Below are 13,346 nucleotides of genomic sequence, written 5' to 3' on the forward strand. Positions count from 1 at the left end.
GAATTGTGGAACAATGGCCCTAAAGCTGTCAGGCTAGAACAGCTGAAACAGCATGATAATCCCAGTCACTGTTGCTTTCACCATCTGGTCTCTGCTGATTGGAAAAACCTGTGCTGAGCTTACTGGACCTAGTGCAGATTCATTAACATGGTTTTCAAACAGAAGTACTCAAACCACTTTTATTCAAGCTAAATCTCTGAGCTAAGACTTGCTTGAGGACTCACTCTTTCCAGCAAATCTCCTGATAATGAAAAGAAAAATCCTGGAGATGAGATTCTGTCCCCAGTTCCACATCCATAAAGTGCTTTTATCTGTTCAGCTGCGGCATCTGCTGCCTCGGAAACGTAACTGCAGAGCAGCCAAGGATGCAGTGCCTGGCCAGAGAGCTCCTGGGACAGAAACCTGCTCTGTCAAAATCCCATCAGGATAGCCCAGCCAAACCCCAGGTGTGTACACTCCTTCCTGAAACCTGAAAGGCACATCAAAGTAACCTAATTATTTCTCTCACTTCAGTCTTACTAGTGGAACGTGGCCCCTGGTGAATACCCATGTTCTGCTGTAACAACTATTTCAAGAGGCACAGTGCCACATAGCCCTGGTGGGCTGGGGAGTGGTCTCTAAGAGGCTCTCCTGGCATTTTCTTAAAGAGTATTTACTAATCATCCATCCCTCTTAAAAACACAACACCTAAAAGCGCTGCAAGTGTTAACAACACTTCACTTGGCAAATCCCTGTATTCAAAACCCTTTTATGCTCTTTTTTACATGTTCTTTGTAGACAGATTTTTATAAGTGCAATGGGTGCCTCATGCAACTGGCCACAGGGAACAGGCCAGCATTACAGAGAGAAAAAAAAATTAAATAAAAAAACCCAGCAGTCTCAGTGGTTCTCTGGGGCCAAAGGAGTCAGTTGTTTCATCCCAGCACCCATGAGCTGCTCTGGAGAGCACCAAACTGCAAACATTCAGGGGCCCATGAAACAGCTCCTTACATGCAGTCCCCAAACCTTCTATTGTTTCCTTGACACCACCCCTCCTTATACCTTACAGTCCTCTGTTAGCAAGTGACACGACAGAAGAGACCCAGGGCAAAGTTCCTCCAAAGGGAACCAAAAGAAAGCTGTTGGGAGCACGCTGCTCTATAGCTGGAATAATGAGTTACACATGCAACACATTTACGTGTCACAAATAGCTGGCTGAATTCCCTGTGGCTGGTGCATGCCCCAGTTTTACAGCATTCCTTGCATTCATCTGGCTTTGCTTTGGGAACATTCCAGTCTCCTGCAGAGGTTTTACCTTAGAAACACAGAAAGATACTATTCCAATTATCTTGGGTTTATTTCTCTAAATTACAAAAATGTTGAAAAGGGGATGTGTCTGGGTATTTCTAACTTACCAAAGGTGGGACAGGCAAAGGAACTGGGTTTGAAGAAAGATATCGTCGTGCTTTCCGAATTGCAAACTTTTCTGTGGGCAGAGATTTCCCTGCAATTTTCAGTTTCAGACTGGGAACAATCCTGAAAGTTTAAAAGAAAGCATAAGGAATTTTTCCCCTGTGAACCTCTGAGATGAAGACATTCAAACTTAAATACAAAAGAAAAAAAAAATCAAACCAAGGAGAATTTATAAAAGCTGTCACACACTGGGCTACTGCTACCTCGGGGAAGCTGAGCAATACATACTCACAAAAGCTGTCTTTATGCAGGGCACGTTTATCTCTAGGCTTCCTCTTTAATCAAGCAGGAGGAGAGGGACTCTTCCCCACTGAAAGATTAAATTAGATGATGCACCTGACTTATAAAGGGCTCATCTCTCTTCACAGATTGAGAAAGAGCAAACTAGCTTTTGTCTTCCCATTTTCCCAAAGAATAAAACTATCTGCTTCAAAATGGATTCCAAATTCAGTGAAATCTGTTTATAATGATTACAAAAGACAGAGAAAACTTGAAAAGAGTAATGTAATCACATTTAAAAAATTAGATTTCATATAAAAAACATAAACCCTAAAGTAACCAAATTTTCTTTGCCCCAGCAAGTCTTTTTGAGCTTAAACATTACATTAACACAGTGAGGTTATCTCACTGTGTTTATAATGCATAGATTCATTTGCACATTGAACTATTTCTTACTTCTCAGACTCAGAACCCAAGAATCAAGTTGTGCTGATGCTCCCACTAAGGAAGAACACATCTTGCAGCATTGAAGGCTTTCACATCTTACATTCCATTTTAATTAAAGGGAGCAACTGAAAAAGAAAGTATTACATGGAACAGCAGCAGCCACTATATGGCCAGGAGAAATCTGCTGTCTGAACTCAGGATCCACTTTAGTTTAAAGGATATTAAACTCTGCATCTTCTTACCAACCCAATGCTATTTGCATAATTCTTCAAATCTGCACGATGAATAATTTTGCCTCTCTTCCCCCAATACTGTGACATTAAAAGATAGTAAAATGTTGTAACTGTGAGTTTGCAAATTTTACCTAAATAATTCAACTTCACTGTCTCCAAAAGGACTGCAGTCATCTGGTCCAAACATACTGAGATAAGCAGCTTTCATGTAAATGTAAGTAGCCTGCAAATGAAATGAACAATATCTATGCAAAAAAAATGAATTTACAACATCACCTTTATTCATATAAAGCCCAAAAAAGCAACATAAAGGCAAGAAGTTTCTGCTTTTGCTCACAGTCTCACAAAAATTTAAGTAAGAGATAAATATTTTAGAAAGTGAGTATAGAATATTGTTTTTAAATCATGTATGTGTTTGCTTAGTATGTATCAGCTTATAGGTTGTGTCCAAATTCCAAGAACAAATCTAATGCGTGAGTAAAATAAGTTTTTAATACTCATAGGAACACATTCTAGAAAACCTAAGATAAGGTCTTGCTCAGAGAAAAAAACTATTATTACACAGCCTCTGTGTCCCATGACAACTTGGTAACATATCCCAAATATTAGGTTCTAGGAAACAGTCACTCCCTGGAGCTCAGAAGAGCAGACTTTGGCCTCTTCAGGGATCTGTGGAAAAGCACCATGAGATACAGCCCTGGAGATAAGAGGGGCCCATGAAATCTGGTTAATATTCAAGGAACACCTCCTCCAAGCCCAGGAGCAATGCATCCCAAGGCAAAAACTCCTGGTGGCCCATGTAGGTGAAAAAGGATCTGGAAAAACTCAAGAGACAAAACCAAAACCTACAGAGGGTGAAGGGAAGGACAGGCAGCCTAGGAGGAATACAGAGAAATTGTTGGAACAGCCAGGGATCAGGTTAGGAAAACTAAAGCCCCGATGTCTGGCCAGGGGGGAAAGAGCAACAAGGAAAGACTCTATAGGTATGTTGGTGATAAAAGGAAGACTGGAGAGAATGTGGGTCCTCTCTGGAAGAAAACAGGAGACAAGAATACCCAGGATGTGGAGAAGGCTGAGGAACATTGACTTTTTTTCCTCAGTCTTCACCATCGAGTGTCCCCGCTTCCCTGCCGAAGTCACAGAAAGCAAATGCAGAGAATGTAAGATAAACTTCCCAGGGCAGCAGAGGTTTGGGTTCAAGACCATCTAATGAACCTGAAGGTGCAAAAGTTCATGTATTCCCAGGGAACTGGTGAATGATGTTGCTAAGCCACTGCCCATCATATCTGTGAAGTCAAGCCAGTCCAGGAAGATTCTCACCAACTGGAATAGGGGAAACATAAACACTATTTCTAAAAAGGCAAAAAGGGAAGAGAAAGGGAGAAAAACTGCCAGGGCTCTGGATTAAAGAGCTTCTCCCCTTCCAGATGCAAAGGGATAGGCACCATTTCTAATTGCATTTATTACCCTGGAGGCACCACCATGGTTAACCTCACTCATCAGCAGTGGAGCTTTTATCCACAGCATAATGAAACAAATGACAACTTGCTCCATTAATTGCAACATTTGATGACACAACCAGTCAATACACAGCATCTTTAACAAGCTGCTGTTCATCTACCAGTTGGGCCCAAAAAATTTCTGCTTGTCCACCATCTGTTCAGATGTGAATGTTGGCAATTCACATCATTCTGTAGCAGTCACAGCAGGCCAAGTTTTACTTTACAGTCTGTACCTTCAAAGCTACAAAAAAATTGACTCAATTTACTTGAAAGTTAATAGATTCCATGGGGCCTCCTGCTCCCCTGTTCTGCTGAACCTACCTTTGACCAAGTGTTTTCCTTGCTCAGCAGGTCTGCATAGAAAAAAGCCATCTTCCACTGGCGCTTGTAGGTGAAGCACCACATCAGCTCCCAGTAACACATGTGGTGAAACTGCTTCCAGTACTGCTGAGCTTCACAGCATTCCTCATACCTACTGACTGCCTGCACACAGAGATGTCCAAACACTGCCTTAGTCAGGCTGCAATGCACAGAGGAACTGTAACACACACTGGGGCTCCAGGATCTACCTGCACGGCTCCTGAAGTTTCCAAATTATTGAAAGCACATTGCTTCCCAAAATCCCATTTGCTGGCTTCACACAAGAGGTTCTTGGTTGCACAGTCATCCTGGTGTTAGCAAGTTTACCATGCCATAGAGGTCCCCATTCCTGAAAATTATGCTTCTAAGCATACTCTAAATTAATTTTGTGTCTTGGGAAATTAGGAAAATTAAGGCAGAGGACAGATGCTCAGCTGGCATTTATTGCTGCACTTCCATGGATTTCAAGGGAGCTACTGCCCTGCACACCAGCTGATACTCTGTCTCAGAGTATTTCGCATCTGCAGTCTTCATATTAATAATTTTTTTCAAGTCTTTTATGACTCTCTGTTCACACTGGCAAAGGATTATCACTGGGTCTCATTAAAGACACAATCTGATGCATGATTGGAAAGAGACAATGATAAAACTGTGTCATTAATCCTGGTGGAGTAGATTATCACCAGAAATTGGGAGGGGTAGCAAAATGAGGTAGAGAAACAAGTTAGTCAAAATAGTTTACAAAATTCCTCTTTGTAATTCAATAAATGACGAATTACAAATAGGCCAAATCCAGAGGAAGCATTAGCCAAAAAGGAAATAGCATTCCTGGAGGAATTTTTCCAAAGCTTTTGAAATTTATTTTTGAAATTTACTTGAAATTAGTAAGTAAAACGATTACTTACCGCATCAATATTACCCTTTAGTGTTTCTATCCTGCCTGCAAAAAACAGGAATATGGCTCCCTGAAATAAATAATAATAAAAATACAAGTATTCTATAACAGTTTTCAATCTGACCATACAGTTTAGATCTTTGATTTTTGGTACAAAAACACTAAATGATCACACCAAATAAATTATGATTCAATTTACCTTCGGATAGCGCACCAAGTAAGGCTTAAGTAGTTTTTCTGCTTCCTCAACATTTCCTTTTCCTGTCCCTAGAATGTGTAAAAATGCAAGTGATAAAAATAGTTAGAAAACAAAGCAAAAAAAACCCAAAACAAAACAAAAAAAAACAAAACAGGAATGCAAGGTGCTGATTCTCCATCCTCAATTGGCCAACATATTGGTTCCTCTGCCCACTAAGTAAGGCACAAATAAGGCTGGAGCTGCACTAAGGCAGCAGCAGGAAGCTCTGAAAATATTGTGCTTCCTGACTTGAAAACTCAGGCATAGACAAACACATTTTGTGGCATGATTTAGGAGGAGATAACACAGAAGTAAGCATTGGAAGGAAACTGTCACCTCCCAAAGAAAATCCATTGTCAACAAAGCAATTATCACTTACAGCCATTATTTTAACCTCCCCAATAATGCACCTGGCTAAAACAGATTTAGCTCTCACAAGTTTCTTGGCCATCCCCAGTATCTCCCTTGTCATGTGTTAAACAAACCTCCACCTTGAAAATTAAAACACACTCTTCCATTACGATCATTACTGTAAAATTACCCACAAATGAGCTACATTTAATATGGCTGCAAACAATTCACCAATAAATAGGTGATGGAATCATCTTTTTCCCCTTTGCGTCCCACAAGAACTAATCAAATCCAAGAGTTATTATAAACAATCTTACCTAACACAAAGGTCATGAAAGTATGATAGCAAAGCAACAGCATGGTACACAGCACCGACCTAAAGCTGTATGATGATGCTCCTTCTTGAAGCTGCAGCAGACCGTGTTCCTGTGCAAACAGGGAGGGTGACAACGTGTTGGAACAGAACCAGGGATATGTTTTGCTAGCTTTACTTCTGCAGGGTCAGCTACAGACTGCTCACTCACCAAATTCCCCAAAAGGCACCGACAAATTCTTCAAAAGGCACTGATTGCTTACGAAGCCATCAAAGATAAAAATACACCTATTAACGTATCTAATAGTTTTTCATGGAGTTACTGCTTAGCCTGGAAAACACCTGGTGACAGAGCAGCAACTTGGGATGGATTACATGGTTAACATAAAAAAATGAGACACAACTTATCACTGTGACCCAAGTGCTGCTAAACAGTGTTCCAGAAACAAAACACTGGGTTTTGAAAAGTAAGAAAAAATCCACGCATCACCATTATACAGTGTATTCTTGTTTGATGTGGTTCACTGCACAGAAAAGTTAAAATTATCAAGAAAATAAAATCTGCAATGAGCAGAGCAAAAGATGTCAGCGCAAAAAGACATTTTAAAGTATGCCAAAAACAATAGGAGCTTTGCAATGATGTTGGCCCACTACCACCAGTGGAAAAATATGATGAAAAGAAGAGTATTTCTGTTCCCTTTGGGAAGAGCTAAAGCAATCAAGTATAACATTGTGTTCATAGTCAATGACAGCATGATGGATAACCAACTTTGGGGATTCAAGTTCCTGAGGCAAGAGCATTTATCAGCCCATTCTAGGACTAGTTCCATGATATCAACAGCAAGAATATAAATATGCAAATGCATCAAACAAGAGATCTGCCCACTTGTAAATATGCACAGTAAGACATCCACTGTGTGCTGGGACAAAATCTGTTTAAAAGTTACTGTGTCTCTGCACTGGAAGGTCACTGGGACATGATGTTTGTGACTACAAGGACACCCTTTCAAACCAGCTATACTATAAGTAGGAACCCTGAGGGATGTCTATCAGAGGCACCAGGAAAGGCATTGGGGAGAGCCCTCAGAGCATGATCCCAGCACAGATTTACATCTTTTGTGTGTTGGCTGAGGGGTGTTACACCACCATGTCTTTCTTGCTTACTGTGTAAACACTGAAGGCTGTAATCATACTCTCATTTTCCTCAGACATCTATTTTTGCACTTAACTAGTGCAGTTAATTGTTTTCACATAAATACGGGGGGGGAGGGGGGTGGGGTGGGGTGTGATTTTGCTTCTACTTATTTTTTTATTTTTTAAAACTCAATGTACTACATTAGTTACTGCTACAAGGAAAATATGACTCATATTTGCAGACAATTATTATAACATCTAGTTGGGACAAAATAATCAAAATACTGACTTGCATGTCACTACAGAAGAAACTAAAAGATAGTAAGATCATTACAGAAAATCAGTGACTTAATGGAAATCAAGTACTTAGCAAAATAAAACCACCTTCATTTTCTGCTAAGAGGAAAAGTTTGATACAAATAATTAATAAAATATGATATATTCTTCACACTGCCCAGATGAAACCCACAAATATTTGTACTTTTAAAAAGTATCACTTCAAGGTAGAAGTAACAGAAAGCATTCTGTGGAATGAAATTGTGGCAAAAAAATTTCCCAAGTATCTTTCCAAAGTACAGTTTTTTGCAATGAAAAATCTACAGGCTTGACATTTCATTGAGCCTTTACTGACACTAGGCCTTAGAGCATTTGGTATCTTCCATATTATATAAAAATATATATAAAATGAGTATGAATAGCACTAAGAATGATTCAAACAGACTTTGTAATATAAAATATATATATAATGTAACCTGTGTCAAGTTGACCTCAATTATGTTTTAGTCTCAAAAGCACATATGAGTGCAGCCAAACACAAAGTTATAATCTGTATGGACAAGGAATGATCCCACACCCACTTTACACAGGACTGCACCCTGGATAGCAGTAACTGGATTAACAATATTGCCCATTCATCAGAAGAGGGCTGCAAATCTGACACCCTTAATTATCAATTCTTGAACTGAGTAGCTACACAGACATGAGAAGCTCACTGAGCAAGTTAGTTCACTCCATGGAATGTTCATAAGCCTATCTAGGCTGTTTACTTTTCACTCTGCCACCTGAATATCCCAAACTTTCTGTATTAAAATAATAACAATCAGTAAAAGACACAGCCTAAATAAAAGAAATTTAGAAATAGTTGTCAGTATTTTAACACTTGCTGGTAGAATACATTGCAATAAAGCTGCTTCTCCTCCAAAAAAAACCCCAAAAACCAAAAAAAAGATACAAAACAAAAAAAAAAACCAAAACCAACCCTCTTCCAAACTGCTTTTTGATTTGCAAACTGCAAATCCAGAAAATAAGAATATGAAGGGTGTCACTGGGAATCATGTTTTACATCCCACTCTCCCTAGCTGGCCTCCTGAGGCTCCCTCTGTGCCTGGCTGATGCAGAAGTGCTCCTCCAAGGAACAGTTTGGCACAGCAGCCTGGATCAGGCACATGAACCACGTTTTCAAGCACCACCCTTTCTCCACAGGGAGCCTACAGGGATTAGCCAACAATCTCCATCAGCCAAGGGAGTGCCAGGAGCTGGGCAATGTAAGGCTCTCCGGGATCAGACAGAGGACCTGGGAACAAAATCACAAGCAGCTACTTGAGCCTAAGGAGTAACTCTGCAAACACACTGCACTCAATTAGGGACTGGCACCAGTGAGTACATTATATTTAATTGTCAGGACACACCTTCTAACCACAAATGACACATAACTATCTTCCACACCTATGTCACAACTGATAGAAGCAATCCCAGAACACCAGGAATGAGTCTCCAAAAAAAGTCTATTACAGGGCATTTTATAACAACATAAAACAGATGTCAAGGCAGTAAGCGTTCATAATTTTTCCAGAAAGACATTTTTGTAATTTCCCTAATTGACACTAACACATTTCAGTTTTATTTTCACACAAAGCATAAACTGCTCTGAAGGATATAAAGTAGAGCACAGAGTAGATGTGATCCAGTGTGGTAACTCTCAGCATTCTGTGCAAGTTCTTCATGACATCCCACAATCTAATTCTCAAGACTGTCACTACATTATATTATATCAGTATCTCATTGATTCAATTCTTGTCCCAAGACATCCAATGCTCTGTCATTCAGGACTCCCTGCATGAGCACTGGGGATTCCCAGAGCAGTTGCAGGATGAACAAGGACAATGCTCAAAATCATTATCAGACAACACTGAGACTGGTTCGTATTTATTTCAGCTTTTACTGACTAAAATCCATTGACTTTCCTGAAGCAAAAGTTCTTGGATGTTATTTTTAAATCATTCTTTTAATTAAGGATCCCGACAATGAAAACAAAGCATGGTCATTGTTCATGTCCCATGGCTTGATCACACTGCTGCAAGTTTAGCAAGGAGGATGGATATTACTAACAGCTTTACAAAGAAATGAATAATTAAGCTGATAGACAGGGCATTTGAATGTATCCCATTAAATAATATTAGATTTAAGCGTTGCTTAAAATTTGAAGAGACCAAAATGCAATTCAAAAGAGATACTTAGTGAGAAACTGGAATTCAATGTAGCAGAAATTGATGCATAAAGAATATTCTTCAGCTTTGGGGGAAATGTCCTCCCACATTAAAAAAAAAAAGTATAATTTGAAAGAAATTGGTTCTATCTGACAGTTTCCTGCCTTCTCCTGAAATCACACTGTCATGTGACCCCCTGACAAATTGCACTTAACATATGGTAGGCTCATGTCAAACTGTTCTCCAGTTTAGCAGCACAGCATTTGTAATCACCTACAAAATAAGCACAAGAGTAAATATTAGCCTGAGACCTGGCAGAGAAGGCAGTGAGGAGGGTTCAGACTTCCAGGGAGACAGAGCAAGGAGTCTCCTGCTCTCACGTCACAGGTTAGTCACAGTTAAACACCCAAGTGCAGCTGGGACACACACTCCACCTACTGCTCAGTGAGGCTGCTGTGCTCCCAGCACAGGGTGCCTGGCACAGCTCTGCCCACAAGGCACTTCTCTCAAAACTGGGCAAAATTGCACTGAACTTCACTGCTCAAATGTGGGGCCTGTGCTACTAAACACAAATAAGCCCATGGTTTGACTAATGATGCAAGGTAAAGGAGCTTAAACAGTGTGAAGGACACAGCTGGCATATATAGGACTGGAAGAGAACAAACATGGCTTCAGGCTGTTTTTTATATTTTCTTGATCGTATCCCACCTACTATTTTGAGACTCCAGACTGCTTTTAAGTTGATCATGATGTCCACAGTGCCTGCAAAGGCTTAGGAAGTACTAAAGCTTTGGGCATGTTCTCATTTGCAGTTCCTCATGACATGCCTCAGAGACAAGGAGAGTCCCCAGGGGCAAACCTTCTGGTTTGAGGCAGGTTGGTATCGTGGAGGATGACACAAAGCAAATTTATATCCAGTTTAAAAAAACACATGACCCACACCAAAATCAAGCTGTCCTGCAGTGTACAATAGCTCTCCCAGGTAATCTGCAAATAGCTCAAGGCACTAACCATGACTGCTGCGCAATCTGATACTCAGAGTAAGCATTTAAAGGAAGAGACTGCAGCATCAAACACAGGTGTATGAAAAACTCCTAGACAAGTGCAGCACAAATGAACAAACTTTCCTTTCCTCCTCTGTCACTGCTTCTTTCACCCTCTAGACTCTTGTCTACTGATCTGTTGTAAACTTTGGAAAACCACAACTGGAAAGGACTGCATGTGCAACTGCAATATTGCTTTTGGCTTTAGGCACCTGACTCACAAATGTTAAATGCAAAAAGGCTTTTTAGAATATTAATATAAATATTGCCATCAATGAACTTTGATCAACATGTTTTAAATGCTCCTTTGTATGGTGTGCAAACAACAGGATTTTGCTCAAATTTATGGTAATCTAGGTCATGCTTCAATGAGTTATTATGGAACTGTAATAGGAACTGACTCATCAACACAAATATCAGCCCACTCATAGCCATGCAAGAAATCCCAGGGCCAAATGAAAACTCAACTGAAGAGACAATTTCCATCTGCAAGAATAAAATGAGTGTTCACCAAAGTAAAGTACTCTCAGAACGCTGCTGGTACATGAATTACCTTTACATTTCTAAGAGAATATTTTGCTTTAAATGCTCTGTTGTTGAAACTGACATGTAAAATTATTTGATTTTTTTCTTTACTGCTGTGAAACCCCTCCTGATCAGCTCCTGGAAATTTCTAAATTGTAATCCACACTCAGCTCTTTGCTTTTAAATATGACATTTTATTTTCATATATAAGATCCTTCCAGTAAACCAATAAAATGGTGGTGACAGTCATTCACCTGCAATGTAAGGCTTCAGCTCTGATAAAAAAAAGACACTTTTCTCCTTAAAACTTGTTTTGCAAATAGAAAGTATTATAAAAGAGTTAAAACTTAACTTGTTCTTATGTTTTTTCCTAGTGCTTGCATAAGACACTTACCTTACCCAGCATTTATGAAAAATGTGATTAGCGTTTTAGGTTAAAGGGATCACATTCTGCATCATATTTTCTTAACCCAGGAGCCCTGCTATGAGTGAATCTTGTGTTCTGCTGGTAGAGAGACAAGGGCAGGTACAGGATAGCAAGGCTAAGATACTCCCACCAATTCAGCATTCTTTTGAAACAACAGATCCATAAAGCTGTAGCACAGCTCTTTCTCATCATCATGTGAGTTTTCTGGTGCTCCATTACTGAACTTCTTTCATTAAACATCTTGCTCAAACAACACAGATCAGACTGGTTACAGGCAAAAAAGCACTTACTTCCTTAGGTAGGAGAATTTAGGTGGCACACTCAAATTTCCAGTTGCTACTACAGCAGAAATGAAACAGATTTCATGTAAGAACCTGTCAGGAATATTCAGACCCCATAATGATAGTAACTACCAAGGAAGCTATATAAATATATCAAGGGCTACGAATACATTTTTGGCTACAGATTTCTGAGCACAAGCCTACAACAAAAGACCAGTAAACAAAAACCTAATTATCTTGACATCTCTGTATTAGCCATTGCCTTTACCATGTTTCACAACTGTTTCAACACTGAACAACAGTATGACAACCTTTGCAGTGCAATAGTTCAGCCAAAAATATAAAGCAAAACCGAGCTGCATGAAAGCATCAGTGCCACAGTGCACATGTGTGATACCAGAAGGTTACAGCTAATGTGAGGAAGAAGAGAGAAACTCCTGTGTCTGTTTTTTAATTTAAGAGTGAGGGAAATGTAGCAATAATATTTAGTTTACATTTACCTTATTCCCAGAAAATCCAACAAATTCCAGTAATCTCAGAATCCGTGCAGGAAACATGGACAATGTCTACAGAGAAAAATGTAAGAGTTATGCAGTAACAGACTTTCTGCATTTCAGCTACCAGTTGCCTCCTACAATTTTTCCAAGCACAAGAAATAACAAAGAAAATTACTAAAAACATATCTATATGAAAATTTTCAGGGTAAGTGTATACACCTGGTATATTTTACATACAATTTAAACAGAAATATGTTTAATATAGGTGGTGTCTCCAGGATGCCCTACTACAGAAATATGTTTACACAGTACATGCTTAGTAACTCCAGTATTTCTTGGACGTTTCAGAAATCCTGGGTTCATATCATATAATCCATAGTTGTTCTTCATGCAGTAAATCTAATATTTGGGCACACAAAGCAGTGCAAGCAAGAGGAAGCTTGCACTTTCTGCAGTCCATGCCCTGAACAACCACGTCACCCTTCACCATCTCTGGGTCAGTGCCTCCCCAGCAGCATCCTGCACCATTTGCTCACCTGCTTTTTGGCCAGAACACAAGCAACAACAGCCAACAGTGACTGGAGCAGCTCCCCAGACTTTATTCATGTACCCCACCCCTTCCAACTGCCCCGCTAACAGCCTGGATCCTGGTAATTTTCCAGGTGTCAGGAGAGTAAGAGGAATTTGACAGGCACAGGTCACTGGTGCTCCTGGAAAGGCTTTTCCTGATCCTCACGCCATGCTGTGGGCAGCAATCCCTTTATTTCTGAAGTGTTATTATCTGATGTTCTCAGACCAGACACTGGGACCCTGCACTGTCAGAGCACACACCTAATTTTAACCACGTGATCAGTAGGATGCCAGTGGAACTTCTCAGGAATTCAAGGTAGGGACATTTTCAGGATGTAGCAGGACACTAGCTCATGATAAAAGTGCTGGTACG

General features: G+C 39.9%; 1 protein-coding gene across 2 annotated transcripts in view; it reads right to left on the reverse strand.

Moving 5' to 3' along the window:
* The window catches only part of TTC39A (tetratricopeptide repeat domain 39A), a 32,791-nt gene that overhangs the window by 7,329 nt on the left and 12,116 nt on the right, over positions 1 to 13,346 (reverse strand). For both annotated transcript variants that reach the window (XM_062497016.1, XM_062497015.1), the window contains exons 7-13: positions 12,407 to 12,472; positions 6,015 to 6,123; positions 5,308 to 5,375; positions 5,119 to 5,178; positions 4,175 to 4,336; positions 2,483 to 2,574; positions 1,395 to 1,515 (exon numbers count right to left, since the gene is read on the reverse strand). In XM_062497016.1, coding sequence (XP_062353000.1) covers positions 1,395 to 1,515; positions 2,483 to 2,574; positions 4,175 to 4,336; positions 5,119 to 5,178; positions 5,308 to 5,375; positions 6,015 to 6,123; positions 12,407 to 12,472 — 678 coding nt within the window. The remainder of the gene's footprint in view (positions 1 to 1,394; positions 1,516 to 2,482; positions 2,575 to 4,174; positions 4,337 to 5,118; positions 5,179 to 5,307; positions 5,376 to 6,014; positions 6,124 to 12,406; positions 12,473 to 13,346) is intronic.

This window comes from Cinclus cinclus, chromosome 8 (genome assembly GCF_963662255.1).
Source record: "Cinclus cinclus chromosome 8, bCinCin1.1, whole genome shotgun sequence".
NCBI classification, from domain to species: domain Eukaryota; kingdom Metazoa; phylum Chordata; class Aves; order Passeriformes; family Cinclidae; genus Cinclus; species Cinclus cinclus.